Source organism: Lissotriton helveticus, chromosome 10 (genome assembly GCF_964261635.1).
Source record: "Lissotriton helveticus chromosome 10, aLisHel1.1, whole genome shotgun sequence".
Classification (NCBI taxonomy): domain Eukaryota; kingdom Metazoa; phylum Chordata; class Amphibia; order Caudata; family Salamandridae; genus Lissotriton; species Lissotriton helveticus.
In genome coordinates this window covers 37,008,891-37,035,092 of record NC_136071.1, presented here as the reverse complement: position 1 = coordinate 37,035,092, position 26,202 = coordinate 37,008,891, and the positions used below count along the sequence as shown (strand labels likewise).

At 44.6% G+C, this 26,202-nt stretch overlaps 1 protein-coding gene across 1 annotated transcript in view; it reads right to left on the bottom strand.

Moving 5' to 3' along the window:
* Positions 1 to 12,574: 12,574 nt before the first annotated feature.
* TBC1D25 (TBC1 domain family member 25) overlaps positions 12,575 to 26,202 on the bottom strand; it is a 127,461-nt gene continuing 113,833 nt past the window's right edge. Inside the window, exon 6 of the mRNA XM_078664687.1 lies at positions 12,575 to 15,654. Coding sequence (XP_078520813.1) covers positions 14,167 to 15,654 — 1,488 coding nt within the window. The 3' untranslated portion in view covers positions 12,575 to 14,166. The remainder of the gene's footprint in view (positions 15,655 to 26,202) is intronic.

Below are 26,202 nucleotides of genomic sequence, written 5' to 3'. Positions count from 1 at the left end.
ACAGCTGGCTTCACATGCCAAAAGAGTTTAGCCTAAGACTGCTTTGTCCATGCTACCATTAGGATAGCTGGTCTATAAGGTTGACTTACAACCAATCACCATAAGGGTTGTTTGGACTGATACAAGGTGATCACTAGAACTAGTGAGCATCATATATCAGGCCAACTTCTCACAATCTGGGTTAAATCCAACCTTTGCATATGTCTGGGTCCAAACTGGGGTGGCGTAGTGGGCAAAAGAACGATGGATTTAACTCAGATCTTTTGATTGGTGTATCACATGAAAAGGTGTCACCACTTTTGGCAGGATAGAGACCTTGGTGCAAAGCACTAGTTTGTAGGCTGGGAAGATAAAGCCTGCAGCTCCCTCTCCCTCCAGGCTGATCTAATTGCCACGAGAAAGGCTGTTTTGATGGTGAGCAGCCCGATTGGAAAACCATGAAGAGGCATGAAAGGAGCACACATCATGAATGTGAGGACCCAATTAGGGTCCTACTAAGTCATAATAGAAGGAGAAGGTGGGAGGGGTAAATATATGTACAAGGCCCTTCAAAATTCTGTTTAAAATAGGGGACTTAAATAAAGAGGGATGGCCAGGCAACCGCAAGGCACTAGACAGAGCAGAAAGATAACCCTTCAGAGTGCCCAAAGCGGAACCCTGTTGGGCAAGAAAAGCAGAATATCAGTAAGGAAGACAGAAAGTGGGTCAGTGGACTTTTCTGTACAACGGTAGGCTTATACCATCTTGGTGGATGGACTCCTGCTTGCCAGAATAACATTTCAGACTTCGGGAGGAAGGTTGACTGTTATCAACTGCTGCCATTCAATCTCCATGCAAGAAGGCAAAGAATGGACAGATTCAGGTGGGACGATCCTCCCCTGCAGCTGCAACAGAAGATCCTCCTTAAGGGTCAGCCTGATTGGAGGATCAATACTCATGTTCGGAAGCGCGGGATGCCAGACTCTCCAAGCCCAGTCTGGAGCCACAAGGATGACTTGGGCCCGGCGTTCCTGATCTTCTTGTGAACCCTGTGCAGGAGTGGTATGGGTGGAAAGGCATACAGGAGGTCTGAGCTCCACTCTAAACAAAAAGTGTCAGAGAGCGGTCTTGGAAACTCCAGCGCGCAAAACTGCCGACATTGCGTATTCTCGGCAGAGGCGAACAGAGATAACCAAGGCTCTCCCCACTGATGAGACCTCCAACCATTCCTGATCTGCTAAGCATGGATGACCTAGTTTGTCCACTCTAGCGTTCAGAGATCCTGCCAGGTGTTGCACCACCAGGCATATATGTCCTGCTGTTACAGCCATGTCCAGTATTGTAGGGGTATCTTGACAGATGGTCCACGACCCCACCCTGCCCTGTTTGTTTGCAGTACCACATGGCGGTGGTGTTGCCCATTACCACCTACACTAGCGTTCCCTTGATGGAGGGTAGAAAGTGTTTGAATGCCAGTCAGATCATATGGAACTCCAGCATGTTGATGTGGAGCCCAGATTCCGCCGGAGAGCAGAGATCTCGGAACTCCACCTCTATGCCGCCAAGCATCAACCAGATGCCAGTGTGTGGCCAAAGCATTTAGTGCTTTCATTGCTACTACTGTGGGTGCCTCAGGGAGAGGGAGGGGGGGGGGCGAAAGTGCGATCCAATGATGTGTCCAGCACGCAGTTAAAACCCCCCCCACCCAATAGCAGTGAGACTCCATGCCATGCAGATAATTTATTGGACTGGGAATCGAGAATCCTGCTTACTCAGCGTTTGGCACGTATATAGATGCCACCACTACAAATCTACCGTCTAGTCTGCCTTTAACTAGGGCATATCGGCCGTCCGGATCTATGTGCAACCCCTCCACTCGAAATGGAACCCCCAGCCTAACCCAAATTAACGCACCTCTGGCAAAGGCGGCGTAGCCAGTGGGATATATTTGGCCTCTCCATCTTCTTTGTAAGTTCAAGGATTCTTCTTTGGTGAGATGTGTTTCTTGGATAAGTGCTATTTGCACTTGGTGCCTTTTCAGGTAAGAGTAGATCACTTACCACCATGAAGGAGTGTGCATTCCCCTAACATTCCATGTGCATATTTTAATATTCGTCAATTACCCAGTGTATATGTGCAGGCTAGTGCCTGACGAGAAGGTCCTAGGGGAATCTACGCTGTCCGCTGGAGGTCCCAGGAGTGGGGCTGCTCTGTATTGCATTGCAGAGCTGCTTTTAGCATGGGTTTGTGTTAGTGTGCTGTGTGAGTAAATCAACTTTAATCAAAACATTTAATACCAATAGGTCAAGGTTGCAACATGCAATTGTCCAAACATCTAAAGCATTAAACATGTCAACTAATGTCACTGGGTTGGGCCACTGGGTGTCTGGTGCTAGTGAGTGTAACAAATAAAAAGATATGCTCTCCCTTTTTTCTGGTATCAAGCAGGGGCCTCTGCTGTGTTTAGTTATGATGTTGCACCAAGCATTAAAAAATCTTAGAATCATACGTGTAGATGAGGGGGAGCCATTTTCCTGCGTTCAATAGCCATATCAATTCATTTGATTAAAGGGGCTTGAGCACAATTTAATGGCATATACAGTTAGTATCGGAGTGAGGACCATCACACATCTGGATACACAGTACGTGTGTGTGGTCGCCGTTGCAGCTTCCTGGCCAGGATTCGCTAAGTAGTTAACAGTTCATTATGTCATCTGACGTTTGAGGTGTTATGTGCGGCATTGTTTCTGAATCATGAGAGTCTGAGTGGCCATCAGTGGACTCTGTGTTGCTCATCTTGTCTAGTACGGTGTCCTCTGATAAAGTGTCGCTCTGCTGACTTCTGATGTCTGCTGCAGCTTGTTGTGTGTTACGTTGATCTTTACGCATTTGCTCCAGGGTGGGGACAAGGGTTTGCAACAATGTGTGCTTCCTGCGCCTTTGACCTAGTCTGCTTTGTTTCAATTCTGCTTTGGAATGCGTACTCGAGGGCTTTTCACTGTTCGGGGCTGTGTCTTCAGAAGCTATGGAGTGTAGTCACTCCCAGGCAGCCTGGAGGTATCAAAGTGAGTTTTCCCTTTTGCTGCCACGCGCAGTCAGGCAGGGAACAGTGGAGAGTACTTGAGATCTAGATTTCGGAGCCTCCTATGTACTTCCATGTAGGAGAACCTCTGTTTTTTGACTGATGCTGTAGTCTGGGAAGCACATTATGTGCGGTTTGCCACTTGGACTTTCTGCATTTTTCTAGTCTCCTGCAATCTCGCGTCCCTGTCCCTATAATTCAGTACTGGGGATGCTCAGACGTGAGTCCCAGGCACTCCACACCACTGGAGTCAAGCTAGCCGGGCTGATGAGAGGTGTTACCTCGAAACCGGGCCGGTCCTCGGATGCTGGATTCCGTTCTGGGAAGGACATGGCTTTTGTAGTTCGGACTGGACTGTTCCCATGGGGCACAGGGTCAGCGCTGATTTGCATATCGCCATTGTCTAACCCAGGGTGGTGTAGAGTGGAAAAACGATGGATTTGGGCCCAGATCTTTGGACTGGGGAGAATGTGTGACATTGATCCACATTCTGTCCATCACGGTTGTGTTTGCAATTACCGCTATAATTCAGTACCCAGAAGAGGAATAGTCTAGGTCCTGCTCCCGGAGGGGGAGGGGGGGGGGGGGGGGTCGAGCTGGTACTCTGTGGGCCCGTTCTATGATGAAGTATTGTGACAATGCACCTCCTGCCAGCAGGTCACAAATCCACTTTTCTGCAAAAGTCATGGCATTCTTCCCTTCTCCTTCTGGAAGGCCCACGACCCTCACGTTGTTGCACCTGGAACGGCCTTCTGAGCCCTCTGCTCTATGTTACGGCAGCATTACAATGTGTTAATGCAAACAAGGAACAGCTATGCATACATTTTGCATGGTTGAAAATCAAACTTTCAAAGGAACTAAAAGAGTTCTTTCTGGAATCCATGCCTGTGACAACATCCCAGGAGTATTCTAGACCCCTGTGGAATTCCAAAAATCACTGCGATCAATTGGCTCTACCAATGCATTTTATTCATGGTCTACAGTATTGGTAAATAGGTGGAAATCAAAGGAGCGGGTCGGGGTAGCAGGTGTGGGGAATGACATGAGAGAGAAAGCAACATAGAGGACAGGGTGAGACTAACCAGAGGGAGAGAACACCACATGGGGAAACACAGCTGTTAGCAAAAGGAAGTAAACCGGTGAGAGACTAACAGAGCATGGGAGAGGGACAAGAGCACATGGATGAGAGAGCAACATGGCTAAGGTGCGTGAGGGAGACATCTGAAAACATAAGCACTGTAATGCGGTGCTTAAGCAAAATGAAAAAAGTAGTTCCCGAAACATGAGCATTGGCAGGACACCAGGTAAAGACGCTATGTTCCAGGGGAAGGACAAGGCAATCTATTGAATAAAAAGCAAGCAAATGAGGGACAAAGCCAATAAATGGTAAACAATGGCTGGGAAGCCCATTGTAAGTTTTTGGCAAGCAGAAAATGGTTCTTTAGCAAGTAGACAGTTGTGCTGCCGGGGGGGGGGGGGGGGGGGGGGGGTCTGACTGAATAATTTTTTTCAAAGTGGCAATTATACAATAAGAGCTATCACAAGCAACTGCAAACTGTAAAAACAAAACCCCTGCTGAATGCAGCCTATTGAGGGGGCCACATCAAATTAATTCTAGGACATAGCAATCTATGCAGAAATTCACTAGTGATCTGTTTAATTTTAAACCACACTGCATGGCATGAGAGAAAAATTTAGACAACTCACTTTCATCATCACTATGCATGTGTTTAAAAAAAAAATAAAAAACAGCCTACACCACATGAGTAAGTTAAATACATGTTTTAATGTAACACACTGGGAGAAACCAAATGAAACACTCTGGGTGAGCGATATAATCCCAGAAAATTCCATAAATGTTACATCCATAATGGAGGGATGATTTCAAACGCTCTTGGTCATGAAGAAAATCACACAAGATCAGTGAAGGAGCATCACAGAACTTAATATGAATGCTTTGGAAGACCACCGGTCAGTAGTCTCTGGCAACTGAAAAGCATACATAGTCAGGCATGCTCCCCCCCCCCCCCACACCCCAACCACTTACTGCAATAAGAAAACTCAAAACCAAGTCTAAATCAACTCCCCAATCAGTGGTTCTGCTCATATCGCTTTCTGAGTAGAACATAATTTAACATGACGTTTGAAGGCCACTTTTGGCCATATTTTCCACATTAGTTTAAGTTTACAGTTCACCAGTTTTGTTTTTACAGGCTTCTCCAGGAAAATGGAAATTGAGCTATGGGCGTGATTTTGAAGATGTTGTTCAGGACACTTTTTAGAAGGTTCTTTTTCATAATCCAATTGTGTTCTATTGGTTACTTTGGAAATAGAACTGTCAGACAATAAATACTCGGGCATGGTCTAGTTCTGGTCAATAAAGAGACAAATCCAACTGCACATTGCTTCTCTTGAAGAACACAGACCAGCCTTAACAGCATAAAAAGAACAGAACAATAAAAAAAAAATTACATTACCATTGGAAATAATCTGTCAGTCACTCAAATGAACTCATGAGACCCAATGGCTTTCAAGCAGCATCAAAAACTTCAATGAACGGGGCTACATCACACCCACCGTAAGAAAACGTTTCTAGTTACAGGCTAGATTTGTGGTTCTTTGACTTTGGTGCACATTTGTAATGTAAGCACTAAAACCAAGAACGTGCCTTTAAAATTCATGTGTGTAACTTATGAACAGGCAAGCAAAGCTGTCAATACATTCATGTATATCCCACGGGACGCACCCGGGGGACACTTGGACATATAAATGCAAAAAGCTGCCCCAAGATCAAGCAACTATAAAGTTAATGGTTAACTGTAAACATGTACAGTGACTTTACAGACTCGCATACAGCAAACCTAAACAGGTTTGTGTGGTCACTCCCATGACTGGCATAATTCCAAAGGCCCTCATAACATAAACGACATTAAAGCTGAGATTTCAAACCTTGGAAATGCTTTGGGACACCTGCGTTGGCAAAACATCTCCCCAAAGCTTAGAAAGGAAGGTAAGCTGCTGACAAACACTGCCTGGACAGCACTTTACCATATCCATACACGTGTGCTGATCTGTTACATATGTAAACAGAAGCAGCCTGTGCATGCATCTATAACAGAGGTACTGTCTAAGTGGTGAAAGTCCTTCAAGCACCGTTAGAGCTTTATGGGTTGTTCTAGTGTTGTCAGCCTATGGCTGATGAGTCAGTACACCAATTAGTTTCCTGCCCCCCCTTCGAGAGGCTTTCTTCCTCGTTTGCATGCAATCATTCATTTTGGTGTGAAACCGTAGTTCTCTGGCACATCTTGCATAGATTTAGGCACTGTGAATAAAATGAGGTTAATTAAAGAAGGGAGAGTAAGAGAAAAGTCACAATGGATTCTAAAACAACATGGTCAGCAAAACTAACACCATGCCCTGTGAAACTTCGGTTGCCCACCTCCTCCTGCACTCACTGCCTGGCCACAAGATGGCCATTGATTTTAAATGGAACAGTCTTAGGCACCATGTGTCAGAAGTTTAGCAGTTTTCAAGTCACTGTAGAATTTAGTCTACATTCTTCCTCTGAAGTGGAGTCAGTTATGGTCAAGATGCAGATAAAAACTGAGCGCAAGTGACAATGAAGTTCTAATATCTTCTTGAATCCTCCCCAGCATAAACGAATCCTTTGTAGCCAGAAAATGTATAGCACAGGTTTACATTTTAATGCATTTTGAACGGCAATACCTCTTTTCCAGAGGTTACAGGCAGAGATCAAGTGGATGGTTCACAATCTTATGAATTTGATGCACATGATTATTTGCCCATGCACACAATGGAGGAACTTTCACTCCAGGTATGCAAACGGAACTGTGATAACGTCTGTGAGAAACCTTAGTCACCATTTCAAGTCAACTGATAAACTGCACGCATCAAACGGAAGACTGCATTTTGGATGCCTTTTGTGAATACATTTTTAGTCCAAATATACACTATCTCCCAACTAGTTATCATGCACAGAACTTGCATTTTACAATAGACTAGCTTTGGTGGCCCAAATGTCCTCAATACCTACGGCGTCCTGCCCCTCCACCCCAAAGACTGATGACCGGATCCATTCCATCTTAAAAATGTAAGCTTAATGAGAGAACCTTCTGAAGCAAACATGTCAGGACTACAAGAACAGAACTGAAAATGCAAACTATAAGACCTTACTAAGCAGGTCAAGGAGATGCTGGCAATCCAGGAAGCTACCTCTGTAGATATCGCCTTAACAGTTGTCTCCCCCAAAGAGACTTGGCTCCAAAGACAGTGCGCCTATGTGGCTACACCAATGTAGTGCTCCAAATTGAGAATTGCCGTGCCATTTAAATCAACAGAGATTTTACAAGGACTTTCCAATGTCGGGGTATGAGCGGAGGAAATTCACATTCTGGGCTAGCAAAATGTGTCATTTCTGTATTCTTGCCATCTTCATTGGAGGCTCCCTGTAAATAACAGGAGTCATCTGGCAAGAATCTTCATTGAACAGAGCCTGGCCTAAAGTACAACCAGGTCCTGCCTGAAGTCTGAGAAACTTTTCCATGTTATGTAAACAAACCATATGGCGTTAAAGGAGACCCGCTGAAACAACATAGCAGACATCATAATGAACCTTTGGAAAAATGGACCTAAACATCATTATTCTGGCAGTAAAATATCTTCAAAGTTTTACCATAGACACCACAAGATCCAAAACCTCCGGTGACAAATGCCTTTTTGCAGCACTAGCCTTCAATAATGGCCAACACATTCCTACCCTTTGCCACGATCTCATGACATTCCTACAGGTTTTACACTCTTTTTGCATTAGTTACCCCACATTTACTTTCCCAAGATAGTTCACATTACTACTTCAAATGACAATGAAACCATCCTCTCATCGCTCACGTTTCAGACACGTTACCAAACTACACAGGTGCAGGCCAAGCGCAGACTCTTCAGACCAACTACATAACATTTTCTGGGGTAGCTGTTTATAAGCTTATCCAATAAACTTGGAACCCAGACACTAAAAAGTGTTATCTTTACTTGGTGTGCGAGTTCATATGTGAGAAGTCGTACATTGTGTCTGGATTTCTAACAGGGTTTTCCTTGGTTGCACAGATTAGCAAATGCAGCAGTCCCTTTTAGAGGTATCTCTTGGGAGCAGGGAGGTCCATTGGAGCACGCTCTAATTTAAATCACAGCATAATTCTCAAGTGTTTCGTGTTACCCAAATGTAATTACAACTGGCCCATTCATGCAGCTAGAACCGTTCACAGTTCTGCCCTCATAATACAGACTTCCACTGGAAAACTTTCAGGAGAGGAGACTTGACTAACAACCAAAGGAAAGCTCTCGTCCTGTACCGAATAAACATTTCACCCAGTTTGTGTCACAACCGTCTCCAGATGGGTCAGACGGGCTATCAGAATGCCGGGCTCAAGGCCTCCATTTTTGCAGAGCACTGTGCAACAGTGTTCAATGACCTCTGAGCAGATAGCAGTATTACATTCTAAAGACATGCTTATTTCTGCTGACTAGCCTAGGGTAGGCTCGTTTAATTTGAAGTAACTCTAACATGTCACCTTCCTTAGAAGGGTCTCTGGTCTGGCAATAAAACAGATTTTTCTAGGTCTGTGCATAGTAAAACAGGATGTTATAAAGGACACAGAACACATCTGATCAGGACGCAATTAAGGTAGCATACCTAGCTTTGGATGTAACAAACCATAACTTACGTTCTGTTATTTTGGGCTTAAGCTGATGCTCTGAAAAGTGGACTTGCTGGCTTGATTTGTTTCACCTTTACTCCTTTCTTTGCAGTCTCTTAAGAGTTTTCTTCAACTTTTGAGGTGGACCAATCCAGTCTTATTGATCAGAATGGGTTCTGCCAGACTCATTGATTGGTCAATAGTGTTGCTCGCTCTATCGACATCACTCTCTTATCAAAGTTGTTTCAAGACGTGTGTCCTTAACGCAGTGTTACATCAGGGTGTCAGTTTTTCTCCAACAGCGATTCTTTGCTTTTGGAAGCAAAATTAAGAAGACTGTGTATACAATCCTCTCTGAATCGCTAATAAAAATCCATACTTACTCTGAGCAGAACTGGGAAACTCACAATTATTCTCCTGGACATCAGCGGAGGGCTGTTACACATTAATAGCAGTAAACAACAAAAACATTTTCTTTGTAAATCTCCAATGTTCATTAAGTATTCGATCACGGACACTAATAAAGGATCAGCCAACCATTTTGAAACGTCTTCAAAACCAGAAGCACAGAAATTTGGAAAGGGTGGCCTAATCAAGGGAAAGGGCTTTTGAACAGCCACGCACAGGTGTCTGCAGGATAAGAACACTGTACACCTACAGTTACATGTCACACACTGCTAAGACAACATTTAAGACCTACGCTTACTCCTTGGTTGGAAATCAGAAACCCGAAACCCTTTACTGGACATCTCCTGGAAATTCTAGTGTTATTCAGAGGCTCTCAGACAAATTCACAGTCATAGCAACTGCACCGACAGCTTTCATGGCTGCGTCGGATGACCCGCATACTTTTAAAGTCACAGTATCTAATTGGTGTGCTCAATGTAAACAGGGGAAGATATCAAACAAGTGGAAGAATGCATTCTTCATCGCACTACTACGATGAGGTGTCAATGTACCCTTAAAAAGAAAAAAAGGTGGGTTCTGCTCTGGCTGTTGATGCTACATTATCAGCCAGGGTGTAGCCAAAATAGCAGTTGCAGCCCCAATTAACATTTCATCTCAATTTCCAGCTCAATAAGACCTAGAACCAAAGGCTGAACCGGCCTGACAGGTACTCAGACCTGAAGGTTTGACTTAAAGAGCTAACAACCGGATGTTGAGTTAAGCCACAGCAACAACCAAGACATCATGAAACATGGTGAATATGTCCGTCAATTACATTCTTGCTGCAGATTTTGTGGGGAAAAGTAGGTGTACAATGAGTCCATTGTAAGTTGTGTGTCTGTAGTAGTAGCCTTGCAAGAAGAGTTGTCACAGACTATACACCCTTCTTGATTTATGTAGACGCTTAGGCGTACAGTCTTTCCGTGACAACATCAAGTGTGGTCACCTCTAGGAGTCTTGTCACATCTGGGTGTTTGCAATATTCATTAAAAACTCTTTACGGGACAGATCTCCTAGAAGTAGGGATCAGCTAAGACAGACTAACAGGCTATTGTGGAATCTCACTCTGCAGAGAAACGTGTGGTGTTAATAGAGTCAAGTGAGAAGAAATGAGACGAGGAGCAGGGAAGTATTCCAAGGTAGTTAAAGATGTTAAATATCTTTACACATTCTAAATGGCAAGCATGCCACTGTCGTACGTTCTGAAGAAGTTGATGGTAACCAGTAGGAACAGAATCTTTTTTTCTAGCTATCACCTTTCCCTTGTCTTCACAGCAACTGTGTTACTGTGAATTTTTCCAGTCTCTTTCAGAGTCATAGACATGTTCAGGCAAGTTTCATTTCTCTACAAATTGGCAGACTACATACACTGGTTATGGGTCTTATGTCTTTCCCTCCAACGACAGGATTACTTTAATAAAATTGAAACCATTCCAATGAGGCAACATATCCCATGTGTGGGACTAAGCAGTGTTTATGATCATTAATGAACATCTTAAGATGGAGAAATAAAGGCACCTTCAATTTGAGTTGCAATATATTTGTAAGTATGAACAATTTCAATTTGCCTTTAGCTTGTGACAGGCATTGGTTAAAGAGACTCTTGTAGTATGTTCATGCCCTGTAACAGCTACAGGACAGTTAATCGGTAGATGGGAGATCACAGCTCCTCAGTTTGCCTTGGATTGGATGCATTGGTTGTGGAGGTATTGTCTGAGTTGGCCCACTCCAAAGCTGTAACTTGGGATCAGAAAACAATGCACACTATAACTATGCTATTGTGAATGGTAAGCCAAGCCCTACATGCTCAGATTCTCAGCACTAAGAAAACTGGTGTACTTTATGTTCCAAGTTATACTTTTTCAGACAAGCAAATATTGTGTTGAATTTTGCACCTAGAAAATGATCTTTTGAGGGTAGTTTAGATAACCTTTATATATTTACGAATGACATGTTAAATCGTATCATTTGCTAAAACTGTATAGCAGAATTATTAGCTTGGTAACATTGTGTTCAACTTGTATGTTTTCTTTGTAAGTTGCTTTCACATCTTAGCAGAATTGTCAAAATATACTCGGTGGGTCGCACAGGCTGAGCCAACAGCTACACTTAAACATTCTTAGCTAATAAAGCATAGCTTGAGTAAGATTTTTATTAGAAAACACTTAGCAAGGTATCTTTTTAATACATCCCAATGGGACTGTGAGGTATGGCTCTACAGACCAACCATGTCAGTGTTAGGCTCTTTGTTAAAACCTATGGTCACAATTATCAAATCTGGCTGTCCATTAGGATGCAAGGCGAGTCTGCAGGTAATAGAGTCTCACATCCATATTATAGGCACAAAGACAACTCAAAAACAGAAGCACAAATAAAGACTTGGCAGCTCTAATATTTCATTGTTGTTATTTGAAATTAATTATGGACTCCTATTTTACCAACAGTATAAGAGATGAAAACTTTAGACATTTTAATTGGTCAGCCATTCTTTGCATTGAAGCCTGTGTGATGCAATTTTATCTGTAATGAGGACCCTGACTGATACAAAATTATTAAAGATAAAGGCAAGAATGAGTACCAATCCCTCCCAACAAAAGCAGAGTTTTGTAAGCTTCCTCTTCAAAGTGATGACCAACGTGTTGAATTGCCAACAGGTTTGCAGCAATATCGACAGCCTGAAGGTTAATGGAGCAAGTCGGTGTCAACGAGTTTGAAGCAGACATCGGACGAAGGAAGGAAGAGTGCCTTACATAATGTGTTATGGAGAAATGTACCAGGGCACTACTGAGCAGGGGAAAGAGTGACATCAATGAGCAGAGTGCCTCAGCACAGAAACAGCTCAACAATACATCTGCTGAGCCCCTGGGGCTGCCACTCATTAAGAGGGAGATCTATCTAAAGATGTTCGAAATCCAAGAAGAAGCAGACTGACAGGAGCCAGAACTGGCAGCAGTTACAGCTCTTGTCAATGTCCGAGGCATACAAAACAGCACATTTACTAAAGCTGGTCTCATGAATTGCAATGTGCTGCAAAATATATTCAAGTTGCATGTATATCACATGATGAGGGGGGGTGTCAGACATACATGTTGGCAGAGGACCGATTATGTTCAAAATACTCCCTTCTCATATTCAACTGCTTCGCCAGCCCTGTACCGCATCACCTACAAGAGTGCTTCCACAATCCTGAATTTTTTCTATTCTCATATTCTCAAGGCTCTGGTCTAACACCTTGAAGACTATGCTGCCTTCGAAAGGACGCCACGACAAGGTCTATATAAAAGATACCGAGATACAATCTGTGCCATGTGCAGAATAATACTAAGAAGTACTCAAAACTACTCACTTCAAATAGCAGCCAAAGGGTGGTTTAATAATACAAGAAATGTGGCTTAATGCCAGAAAAAACTCACAGCTGCACATAATCTTTTCCCCCGTGGGTCATCAGCTATAACTGGGCATTACCAGCGAAAATGTTTGTGTTTACATTTATGAAAACATTTACTAGGCCCTCAAATGATGCAGTGGAATCTGAGAATCTAAGTAAGATCCAAAACTAGACTAGGACAAGTGCCTTCAAGCCCACCACTAAAAGTAAAAAAACAAGAAATAAATGATTGCACAGAAACCTCGATAATCTTCAGTACTATGCTTTTGAAGATGCTTCATGTTTTGCCACTGTTGAAAAAAGATTCACAAGATTTCTTCCTAGTAGCCTCATTATGAGGCAAACCATGTTGCAGAAACACATTTAAATACATCTCTTGCTGTTCCACAACAATTTGCCAAGTGATTTAAAGCACAGTAAAAATATAACTTTGGTGAAATGACAAAAGACCGGCAAAGCAACAGGTGGAATTGAAGTTTGAAGCTCTTTGCTGAAACTAGAATCATGGGGTTGACGGCTTCAAGAGCCGGTTTGCGCCCTTGAGGCATCACCTCAGGTTTCATCCTCTCTGTTGAACTGTGACCAGAGAAAATGGCTCAGAGGCAAGCACACAACAAATATGGTGTAGCAAAGGGGGCTGGAACTTAGAGGCACATATCAAATTATAGGTCCAAAGGCAAAGTGCAAATGAAAGGAGAATTTTGTTCTGATATAAGGGCACTAAATAATGGCACTACTTCTCACGGGGAAAAGATCAACTGGCCACATATTCATGAAAGACAAGTCCATTCCTTTGCACCGCCATTCCTTAAACAAGAATACATGAACAGCCAAGAAAATGGCAGAAAGATGCTGCCTGCAGAGCAGCTTTAACTTTCAAAGAGTGACAGGATTCAGGCCCGCCAATCAAATACCAGCTATGGCCTCTTTCGTGTTGATGGTTGTCTATGACCAGGCTTTAACTGTTGACTTAAAGCTGATGCCATTGGACCCAAACTGAAAGTTATGGATGATGGAGAGAACCGGACACTGTCTGCTTCTGATTGTGCAAGCATGGCTCTGAGGAACATAACTAAACAAAGAACAACTTGCTATTAATCATTTAAATGTTCACATGAAGAGACTGTACCTAAGCCTAATATAGACTGTACCAACATCAAAGGTTTGCTTGTACTTTTTGATTGGCCAGCTCGTGGTGCAGGAAATCATGGAAATAGATTTTACAGTCACGTGATAAGGTAGTTTTTCATACAAAAATGCACCACTGTATCGTTACAGGAACGGGAAGCGGATTCCGCAATCAAGAACATACAGTTTAACATTGTATATTATATTGCGATTTCGGACACCCCTCACTGGTGTCACTAGAGAAAGTAGTAAGGCATTGTCATTCATTAAAAACGGGTGCACTTGCAGAGAGAAAAACTGACTGCAGACTAGGTGCGGACCCTCGCCGCCACCTATTTTGCTCTTAAAAATGGCATCCACATTAAAAAAAACACAGCCAGGACATTTTTGTGGCCTGGGCCGAGAGAGCACTGAGTCAGTGCAAATGGTCAAGAAGCCATGGGGGATTCTGCTGCAGCTTCATCCCCTTCCTCAGAGTCCCACACCTCTGACTGCAGGTAATCAGCAAAAAGTGCTTTGGCTCGGTGTAGGATGCGGTTTAGGTTGTGCTTCCGCACCAGGCGGTCGAAGTGCATGGCAATCTCATTGTAGTCCATGTTATTTTTTATGATGTGATCTCGATGCTCCAGCAGGATGGCCAGGCACAGGAAGAGCATGAATGGGTTTCCCTTACCAAACTCCTGTGGGGGCGGCAGACTTATAGAAGCCGGTGTGGGCAGCGAAGGAGGCGGCACGCCTCGGGTGGGTAGTCCTGGAGATGACGTCTCTGGGGAAAGGGAAGATGTAGGGGAATTCTCCACAGACTCCTTCACTCCCTCAGAAAGAGTTCCATTGTTATCGGTGACAGGGGACAGATCTTGCGACATGGAGGAGGTCTCCTGACTTGGAGAGGGCAGAGAGGAGGGCCGTAGAGAAGGAGCAGAGAAGGACTTGCTCATGAGGTTCAGGGAAGCAGAACAGGGTGGCTGAATCAGGGGTTCATGTTCACAGCCAGGGTCATCCTCCTCCTCAGTGGGCTGTTTGGTCCTTGCCAGTATTCTGGCGTTAACTACAAACGGTGGGTCATCCTCTGAGCTGTCTTCATTGTTGGCACTGTAGTACTTAAACTCTCCAAAGCTGGACTGCTTCATCAGCGAGCACGTACCATTCATCCTTGAAGGGCTCACCGCATTGTCAACTTCCATTGTCTGGTCAACAGGTCCAGGGTAAAACTCAACACTCGGTCTCAACATGTGCCTCTGACGCACCGGTCTTCCACTCTCAGTGGTTTCAGCTGGAGGACCGATCAGCTCAACCTCCTTTTCCGGTGGGTCGGGTGGCAAGGAGCTCCACGTGACCTCCAACATTCCGAGTGCATCTTCAAAGGCAAATTCTCGCTTGAGTTCCAGCAGCAGCCAGCGGTAGCAGAAGAACAGGTCATCGGCACCAATGGATAGTAGGTAGCTGTAGAATTCCGTGTCAGAGTACTGAAGCAGGAGTTTCAAATGAGAAAACTTTATGGACATCATTTCTCCATCCATGCGGAAGTTCCCTTCTAGGCGCTTCATAATGCCACAGAAGCAGATAAAGGCATGGGCTTCATTGTCCATTACAGCCAGAATGGGAGAAGCAATGTCACTCATGCCCTGGCAGTAGGAAATCTGAGGATGCGTGACAGCATAGGTGGCAAGAAGGTCGTGCAAGGCAAGAAGATGGGGGCTGTCTTCTGAACCAGCATAATATGGGTGAGTTCGGTCAGTGCGTAGCACATCCTTAAGGACGTTACCTCGGATGAATTCTAGATCCTCCTGACTGGCGTGTTCTTTCCACTCTGCCTTTAGCTGTTCATACTCCCGGGTCTTGCATTTCATGTAATCCATCCGCTCCTGTCCTGAAAGACCATCAGGATACACATTCAGCAAGTACCGCCACACCACCTGCACAGATCGTGAGACAAGCAATATTTTTACTATTATTACTTAGAGTAAAGGAGCATCTCACATAAATTGCTTTTGACATTCCAAACAAAATAGACTGAAGTTAACCAATTAAGGATCTACTATACGCTCACTCCATTAGTCTCTTCAAAGCCAAGTAAGAGATAGAGACCTAGGTGTAGGAGTGTCTTGTCCAGGCTCCACCTGACATCGCTCAGAAGAATGATCACTAACAGTTGAGAAGTCGAAGGGCCCGATTCACAGAACTAACTTAATACAAAATCCTAAACTTACTACTATTTTGGTATTCATACAAGGCACTTACTCATTTTGGTATTCTCAGAAGGCACTTACTCAATTCGGTATTCACAGAAGTTAGGACTCCTAACTTTACTACTCCTAAACTGAGAAAAATCCTAACTTTAAGACTTTCGGTATTCACAGACGGCATTTAGGAGTCCAAAAGTTAGGACTCCTAACTTCTGTGAATACAGAAATGAGTAAGTGCCTTCTGTGAATACCAAAATGGTAGTAAGTTTAGGATTTTGTCTTAAGTTAGTTCTGTGAATCGGGCTCTAAGTTCTGAGAAGTCCAAGTTCAGGAGTCAAAAGGCAAGCTTCACCAGACTCCACCCATCTTACCATGGTCAGCCCCTAACTCAGGAGTCCTTTTACCTCCTAGTAAATACACTTAGGATGGCAGCCATAAGCTAGATGGTAGACTTTCGAAAGGGCATACATTACTTTTGATACAGCTTTTACTGCAGTGAATAACTCTCACAAATGTTTACATTAGGGCCATTAGTCGTATATATGTTGAGCATTCCAAGAAAACAGGATATGGGAGACAGCAACATGCAATTCAGTAAATATTCTAACAAAAATATTTTTTTGTGTAGCATGATGAAGAGGCATCAGCCAGAAGTTAACATCAAGCATGTATTTCTTAAACAAAACATATGGCAAAGCTAGCAGAATGGTGAGTCACAGGAATAGCATGAATGGGTTTCCCTTGCCAAACTCCTGTGGGGGTGGACGACTTATAGGGGCTGGTGTAGGCAATGAAGGAAGCGGCATGCCTAGGGCAGGTAGACCTGGAGATGGAATCTCTGGGGACAGAAAAGACAAAGGGTAATTCTCAGAAAACTCATTCACTCCCTCAGAAAGAGTTGCATTGTTATCTGTGACAGGGGACAGATCTTGCGAAATGGAGACACTGCAGAAGATGACAATAGGTACAGGCCTCTGAAAGGCTAGAGAGGTGGATACAGCTCTGACTGAACATTAAGTAACCTTCGGGGACGGACACTCTGTAGGGAGTGTCTGTCGGTAATAATGGAGTCAAACCAATAAATCAAAAGCAATTTGCCTTCCTCCTGAGACTAGAAAGATTTCTAAAATGTTACTAGCGTAAGGTTAATAAACGCCATGATTTCAAAGGTTTTAGGAGCCATATTCAGCAAGACTACAGGAATTTTCCAAAATCAAGAAGCCAAACCGATTAGACAATTAGTACATCGTACGACAGACAACATGATTTACTAATACAATAAAATACAATTTTCTGAGTATCAGATGCAATCAGGTGCCGAATTCTCTGGCAAAAAAAGGAGACCAGAGTACAGACTCACATGAGGGGGGTGGTTGAAGTATTTGACACCAACTATCACACTTCTAGGTTAGGAGATGGATTAGGGGGTGGAATGGGGGTAGTGTAGCACTTGTGCCCTCTTTAATTCATCCATTTCATGATGGAATTCTGAAAATCATTTTGCAAGTGAACTCTGAACTCTCTGAACTTAAGAACTATCGCCCCATCTCGCTCCTCCCATTCCCTGCCAAAGTCATCGAGAAAGCGGTCAACAATCAGCTCGCCGCCTTCCTGGAATCCAACAAATCCCTTGACCCCTCACAGTCTGGCTTCCGTGCCAAACACAGCACCGAGACTGCCCTCATCGCAGCAACAGATGACATTCAAACACTACTGGACAACGGAGAAACAGCTGTCCTCATCCTACTTGACCTCTCCGCCGCCTTCGACACAGTTTGTCATAGCACCCTCATACAACGCCTCAGCAACGTCGGAATACAAGGAAAAGCCTTGGACTGGATCATCTCGTTCCTTGCTGGAAGAACCCAGAGAGTCCGCCTCCCCCCATTCAAATCAAAGGCAACTGAAGTCATCTGCGGCGTACCACAAGGATCATCACTCAGCCCCACCCTCTTCAACATTTACACGAGTCCCCTCGCATCCATCGCGAGACAACACAATCTCAACATCATCTCCTACGCAGACGACACCCAACTGATCCTCTCCCTCACCAAAGACCCAAACACCGCCAAAACGAATCTACACGAAGGAATGAAAGAAGTAGCCGAGTGGATGAAGAACAGCCGTTTAAAACTCAACTCGGACAAAACGGAAGTCCTCATCTTAGGATCATCCCCCTCTGCCTGGGAAGACTCATGGTGGCCTCCGGCCCTGGGTACAGCACCCATACCTACTGATCACGCACGTAACCTAGGCTTCATCCTAGACTCCACCCTCTCGATGACCAGACAAGTCAACGCCGTCTCATCATCATGCTTCAACATCCTACGCATGCTCAAAAAAATCTTACGCTGGATCTCCACCGAAACAAGAAAGACGGTCACTCATGCACTGGTCACAAGCCGACTAGATTACGGAAATACCCTTTACGCCCGAACCACAGCCAAACTACAGAAAAAACTCCAACGCATCCAAAACGCCTCAGCCAGACTCATACTGGACATCCCCCGTCAAGATCACATTTCCAGCCACCTGAAAGACCTCCACTGGCTCCCCATCAACAAGAGAATAACGTTCCGTCTCCTCACCCACGCACACAAGGCCCTCTACGACCTCGGACCCGAATGCCTCAACACACGACTGTCCTTCTACACACCCACCCGCCAACTACGATCGTCCAATCAAGCCCTCGCCGCAATTCCGCGGATCCATAGAACCACCATGGGAGGAAGATCCTTCTCCTACTTTGCGGCCAAAACCTGGAATTCTCTCCCTACCCACCTCCGCCTTACACAGAACCACCTCTCCTTCAGAAAACAGCTAAAAACCTGGCTATTCGATAACTAAAGCACCCACCCTCCCACAAGCGCCTTGAGACCCTCCGGGTGAGTAGTGCGCTATACAAATTCCTGAACTTGAAGTGTGAAGGGGGCATTTGGAGTTTATACAGAAACGTCCCTCTTTAATGGTGCATAAGATTCCCCCTAAAGGCAGCTGACCTCTTCTCATCCAAAATGCAAAACATCGGCAATGGTGGGCACTCTTTAATAGGATGAGGCTTGATTCGTTTTTTAGGTCTCGCCGAGTCAGCGCATGCGCTGTCTGCGAGACATTTTGTAGTGTGCTTTTAAAAGTGCTACCCCAGGCTTCTGCTGGCCTAGCGCTTGCGGGCACACCCACAGCCGCCAGCTTTCAGCACCCGAGGCGCCATCTGGAGCGTGATTACTTACACAGACTTGCACCTATTCTGGGGCATCAAAAAATTGATGCAAATGATCATCTTTAATCAATCATGTGTTAACAACTTTGTTCAGCATCAACTACGAAAATGCCCTCACTCTCCTCAACTTTCGCAAACTTCTATGCTTAAAGTGATAGCAAAATAAATTATTTAAAAATTTGTTGCATTTGTTTCGCAGAAATTGTTAGCTTGAACTTTTCTCCATTCATGAATTACAGCATCACTTTCTACACATTTAATGGACTGCAACGCGTTGATGCAAACAAGTTGTATGTATAATTAATATATTTTTAAATAGTGTATAGTAATGCAGTGTTAACGTTAGACAATGCTTGAAAGTGCGGTGTTGCTTTTTACAAATGTAATGGTACTTAGTGCATTGATCTCATGAGAATGAACGGCTGAATTGGCCCTATCTCGATTCCAGAAGCTAGTTTACAAATGACAAGACTCCAAATGGACCCTTGTTGTGTGACATCTTGAGTGAGCGCTGGCGTTTTATTCAACAGCACAGTGCACGCAGGTTTTTTTCATTGTGTGCGCATGTAAAAACTGAAAGTAGACGAACTACACGTCCCACAATGCAGTTTGCTGCTGGTTGAAGAGCGCAGTCAGCTGAAAGTGTCACACATGACATATGTCCTCTCAGCAGCTATGCTCTCACTGAACCATCCTGCCTGAGATGCAACACACGCTACGCTTTACAATTTGTCAGCTCGCTGCACCACGCAATTTCTTCTTTACCTTCTAAGCATAATTGTTAAATCCCCGCTATTTAAGGTGTTTGATTACTACAGTAACCGTAGTCGGGGTGCAGGGAGCTGCACAAGTGAGCACCGATATCTTTGTGCTAATTACCAGCAGCCACCGTGCAACCTTTCGAAGGGAAGGGGGAGATGCTAGAAAGCAGTCAGTGCTGCAGTTTTCACAAATGAATGTCGCAATGGCGAGATGGGATAACCACAAACATTTATGGCAAAGGACATCAGGAATTGGATGGTAAGCAATGTTTTGAAGAACTGAAGAGCATTCATTAGAGATACAGTAAAAGCAAACACTTACCACTGCCAAAGGTGCAAAGCAGTGGCCAAAGTGGGTGGGATTTTTTAATATAAGAAAAACAGTTCCCCTACATTTTGTGAAAAGACACATTTTTAATTTAAGGTGTGCGTTATTTTTTAAGTAGTTAATTGAAGTTGAGACTTAAAAACGTATTTTAGCCACGCCTTTGACCCCCACCACCTCTAGCTCACTCATACCGCCCCCATTGCTCGCAGCACACCTTTTGCACGCTGGTGCAAAGCTAGACACCAACCAGCCCAAAACGCTGGGGCAGACATGTCTTAAATTAGCCCTTCACATGCTCACTTTATGTGCTCGCCATTGCAGCATGAATTTTCAACCGCGTGAGACACTTGTGCATAACGCTTGCTCTAGCGACATCTTGTGGCAAATTGGTTTAATGCACTCAAATGATTATTCACTCCAGCCACTTGCTTTCGGGGCGCGAGCTCGTAAAATCTACTTGCTGTAAGCCAGGCTGAAGTTAAACAAGCATATTAATTAGGATTTTGGTTGTAAGCACAGGCCTTAGTTTAAAATGTTTTAGAGATTTTGCAGGAAGTGATCAACCTCTGGAGCCTCGCAGTAATCACGGCTTATGTTCCTGGAACCAACAAAACAAACAAAAAATAATATCAATTATGCAAAATATATTAAAGGGGTCACAGAATTGTGAAATAAATAAGTTTTTATGAATATTGAACGGAACAGCTTCCCTCTCCGCCTGAGCGAAAACACTGACCATTCCAGGAGATTAATGAAAGGTACAAAGTGAACAATTTGTTGTGGGAAACCATGCATCAGGATGTCCTTATAGAGAGAGCACTATGCAAACTGTTTAATTTGAATGGTAAAATCGAAGTAATGAGCATGTGTACAGTTGTGCAGCTGTGAGAAGATTTGGGGATACAAATCCTTGTAGGTCGCCCCTCATTCAGGCTGTGTCAGCAGATTCTGAAAGAACTGGGCAACAAAGTACTTCCTCTCGGTCATGGAACACAATTATTGAACACACCAGCTACACTGCTCTACAACATACCTTAAAAACATTGGCAATAGCTCTGGCTAAACACTTGTATGGTCCCAAAGGCGAGACCTATTGGCTATGCCAATGCTTGCTTTTTATGTAGGGGATCTTATTCCATCTGAGGCACAGCTATCCTTACGTTTGTGTTTAGATACCAGCTGTGTTCGACTTGATATACTTTGTTCTGCTTGTTTACTCGGCAGTGCTGCCTCTGAATCGGAGGAGTTGCGGAGAAGAAAGCCTTTGAACGTGGTTTGCAGTTTGTTGTTCACTCTTAATCTCGACCTCCCCAGACCGTGCTTCATGCTCTGAACAGATCTACAGAAATGGCTTGGTCAATAGATGCTGTCAAAATCTCACCAGTCGCGAGAACCTTTAGAGTGAAAAGAAGGTGGAGTGATCCTTAACTTGTGTTTCCTGTGACTGGTAAAAGGACTTCAAACATATTTGATACATTTTATTAGCCCTCAAGGACATGCACTTAAAACACCACCTCTGCGTAGATGCAAGTTCTCTCACAATATGATACGTTTCCCCCACCCTCTCAGGAATCCCATTCTTAAAAGGCTATCATTAACCTATAAGCCTTGGTGCTACAAATCTGGAGAGAGCACCCTCCCATTATTGCCTGTGAATGAGATTGCCTTGATGCCAGGTACTTTTTCACTCTAGTATTCTCCCTGAAAATAGTTCATTAACTTTGTGAGGAGGCCTAAACAATGATCCATGGCGTAACGAAACATGATGGGATCCCTGAGGTACCCATTATCTCATCGATATTCACAGCCTTGGGCTTAAAGGGGGCACCCTAAATGGAGCCCCCCTGAACCTCAGGAACCTGCGTAATGTGCTTTTGGGTAGCTGCGGGGTCCACGGCGAGACAGGCAGGCCCTGGCGGCTCAAGGATCCACAGCTTACAATAGAAGGATCAAATACTTCAGAAATTGGCCTGTTTGTTGCATATGAAGACATAATTGGGTTGGATGGTCAAGATGTAAAAGAGCAGTTATCTGACTCAACCCTGGGGCAGTCCAGACATGGAGTGGTGGGGTGTGTGTGTGGCGAGTGAGAGGTTTCCTAGGAAGTCTATGGTTGCTCCATTTTTGCAGGTGGAGAGCGCCCTGGGTGGAGCAGATAGAACCCTTTCCAGCCGGTAATAGCAAGTTTAGATAATTATGACTCTCCACCTAGCTATGTGTACCTTGGAGATGGGATGATCTCTGAGGCTCTGCAAAGGAAACAAAGATCTGATCTGATTGACAGGACAGTTTGGTCATGTCAACGTAGCACAAAAGCGCTCTTTTGGCATCCAATGAGACAGTGCTCTCTGTAAATGTAAATGTAAATGTATGAAACTTATATAGCGCAGGACTTACCCTGGGGCATCTCCGCGCTTGCTTAGGGAACCCGTCCTGGTATTCCCCTGTGAGAAACCCCGGCAGGGTATCCACAAGGTGAAAGCCAGGCATCCCGCCGCGAGGGGCCGATGTGGAGATTAAGCAAGCTATTGCCCAGAGTCGCAGAGTGTGACCCCGTGAGTCGAGTAGGCACCGGAGCGAGAATTGTCGAGACCGTGGAATTAATGAGCCCGAGACCCGCCGAGGCGGGGAATCGAACCCTGGTCCACGGTCGATCTCAGAATCTGGGTCTGCCGCCTCTAACCACTGAGCCACACTTCTCCGCAACAGACTCTGAATTCTGGGCGCTCAATGACTTGGTTAAGGTGGATGGTTGATAACACCTTGTGGAGGAACATGGGACTGACTTCAGGAACAATCCAGACCTTGTGACCTGAATGATGGGTTCTTGCAGGATGAGCACTTGTAATTCACGAATGTGTCTAAGGAAAGTAATGGTCACAGCGAAGACCACCTTCCATCAGAGGAATTGAAGGGGGCATGAGTTCATAAATTCATAAAGTGGTCCTATGAGCCTGGTGAGGACTTCTTTGAGATTCCACACAGGAGTGGGAGACACTAGAGTAGTATCACTAACTTGAGACCGTCCATGAAGGCCTTAACAACTGGAATTCTTAAGAAGGACAAGTGTACCTTGTTCTGCATGTAGGCTGCCCAGCGGCCAGGTGTAGGCGAGGCCAGATTTGTGCAAATACAAAAGATAGGCAATAATGTCCTGCACTGTAGCATTTAACAAGTCGAAGGTCTTAGAACTCCAGTGGTGAACAAACCTTTTCCATTTTGTTGCATATTAAGCTGGTGTTGCAGGCTGGTGGGCTTCCTTTAAGATGGGCACATCACACCTAGGAAAAAAAAATCTAGAACCTAAGGTGCCAAATCTCAAAGCTGAGCTGACCAGGCTCTGGGCCTAGAGTGAGCGGGCCCGGATGAGCAGGAGTCGGTCATATGAGAAGACAGACATTTGCAGGAGGATGGAATACCAGGGCTGTTTGGGGCTACCAGAAACCGGTTGGTGAGGTTTGCCTCTTTTCTTACCACGTTGGGAAGCGGTTGGAAAAGCAGCAGCAAATATCCTAGACCAGTTCATCTATAGTGTACAGTCCAGGGACTGTGGGTGGGGGTAAATGGAGGTGAAGTTTGGGCATTCTGCATTTTGTGTGGTGGCAAACAGATCTATCAGTGAGGGTTCCCAAATGTTAGAAGTACCTATGTAAGGCACTTGTTGATGCGTTCCGCTGAGCAGGCCCGCAGTGTTTCTCTACCTCCAGGAGATGCTCCGCCATGAGGTGAATGTTGTGGAGAAGAGCCCAAAGCCAAATCCCCTTGGCTCGATGAGACAGCTGAGGGGAGTATGTACTGCCCTGCTTCTTTAGGAAATGTATAGCGGCCATACTGATGTCTTTATGGGAACTACTTTGTCTCAGTCGACCTGTAAGAAGGCTTTCAAAGCTAGTGAATGGCTAGGAGCGCAAGGAAGTTGATTTGGCAACCCTATTGTTGAGAGGGCCAAGGTCCCTGGACAATCATGTTGAGATGCATATCAACATGATTGTCACTTGCCGTACTGGGTCTGTAAGAGGCTTACTGTACACGTTCCACCTTTGCAGAGAGCAGCATGCCTTGGCCTGAAAAAAAACGTGCTCTTCCCAGTGAACCTCCCCTGAAAACACGAGACACTCTTGGAGGGGCTCCATGTGAAGTCAGGTATCGAACAATGGTGAAGGAGGAGGCTATCATTCCTTGAAGGTGCACGACAGTCTGCACTGTGTGCCCCACGAGTGGGCTTACCGATAAAGCAGCTGCAGGAAAATTGAGATTCTTTTGCTGACTGGGTAAAGCGTTCCCCGTAACTCCATTTCAAACTGGTACTGTTGTCCAGTTACCACAAAGCAAATTTACTGCTGATGAGCACAGTTGGAGCGTTGTCATGAAATCACTGAGGAGGACAATGATATCCTGCAAAGTTATCATACAAATATTTTGAGATAGGATATAGCAGCTGAGAGGCCTCAGATAAAGGATGGCCTGAGAGACCTGTCATTTTCATTACTAAGGACTTATAAGTAAATTAAATATTCCAACTGTGGATAAGCAAATGTTACCAGGTCTTGAGGACAGAGCACAAGCACTTTAGCACTGATCAGGGTGCGCAGAATCCTAAAGTCATCAAAAATGAAGTCTGCAAAAACAGGAGACCTGAAGGCAAAAAGTTAGGGTAAACCCCACCAATGGTGCCAGGTCTAATGTGTACTATCTGGGCTCAGGGGATGTAAATTCAATTTTACTAGTGGGCCTGCAGCACGGATTGTGCCACCCACTTATTTAGCAGTTTAAACATGTCTCAGGCCTGCCACTGAGAGCCTATGTGTGCAGTTTTAAACTGCCATGTTGACCTGGTACGTTAAACTTCTTGCCAGGCTCAAACCTTCCATTTTTGTACATATAACTCACCCCTAGGGTAGGCCCTGGACAGCTCAGAGGGCAGGGTGCACTGTTTGAAGAAAGAAAAAAAAAAAAAAAAAAAAAGCAGGACATGTACTTTTAAGTGTCATGGTAGTGAAAAAACTCTTACATTTGTTTTTTCACCACTGTATGGCCTATATCTCCCAAAGGATAACATTGGGCTTACCTTATTACATTTTATAAGCGTAAATTCCAAATGGGAAGATACAGTTGGGTCAAATTTGATGTCTCTGGAATCCTAATTTAAAATATGTATTGATGGTGAAGTTGGATTTTAATTTAAAATTCTGAAAATGCCACTTCTGGAAAGTTGGCATTTCTTGCCTTGGCCATTTGGTGCCTGCAGCCTGTCTCTGATCACATGACTGGTTTAGTAAGCAGTTGGGTTTGGGTATGCCACCTAGACAGTCACACACAATGGGAGCTTAGGTGTGACTGAGTGGGCTAGCCTGACAGAATGGAAAAGAGGAGCTGGACCTAGCTTAACTTACACCTGAACAGGCTGTATCCTGTCCCCACACAATGGGCTGCCTACCCCTGTAGTTAGTCTGGAGCAAGGGCTGGCAGGGTGGGGCATCTGCATTTCAAAGGCATGTCTCTAGATGTTTCTCCCCACTTCAAAGGAACAACTGTGTACAAGTACTGGACCTCGGACACCACCACTTCAGTACCCTTCTGGGTCTGTCGATAGTCTTCCAGGGAGGAGGAGGACTGCTGTGCTGCTGAAATGACTGCTACTCTGCTGGACTGCTACTCTGCGGAGCTGACCTTTGCCTTGGTAGATGAGGACTGGACCTGCATCTCTTGAACCCAGACCAAATAGTGACTCCAAGGGCTAGTTGGCTGTCCGCCTTACCCGAAGCCTCGGGGAACAAAAGAGGGATCAGACAACCTTGCATTTGCACCTGGATTCAGCAATCTGCGAGTCTACCCTGTAGTACATTTCACCAGGGCCTGCATACAAGTCGCAATTTATTCAATACATTTAAACTGGACCTCTTTTCTAAACTGACTTTTTACATGTCTTGAACTCACACAATAACATACTTATTCTGCTTGCAGTACAT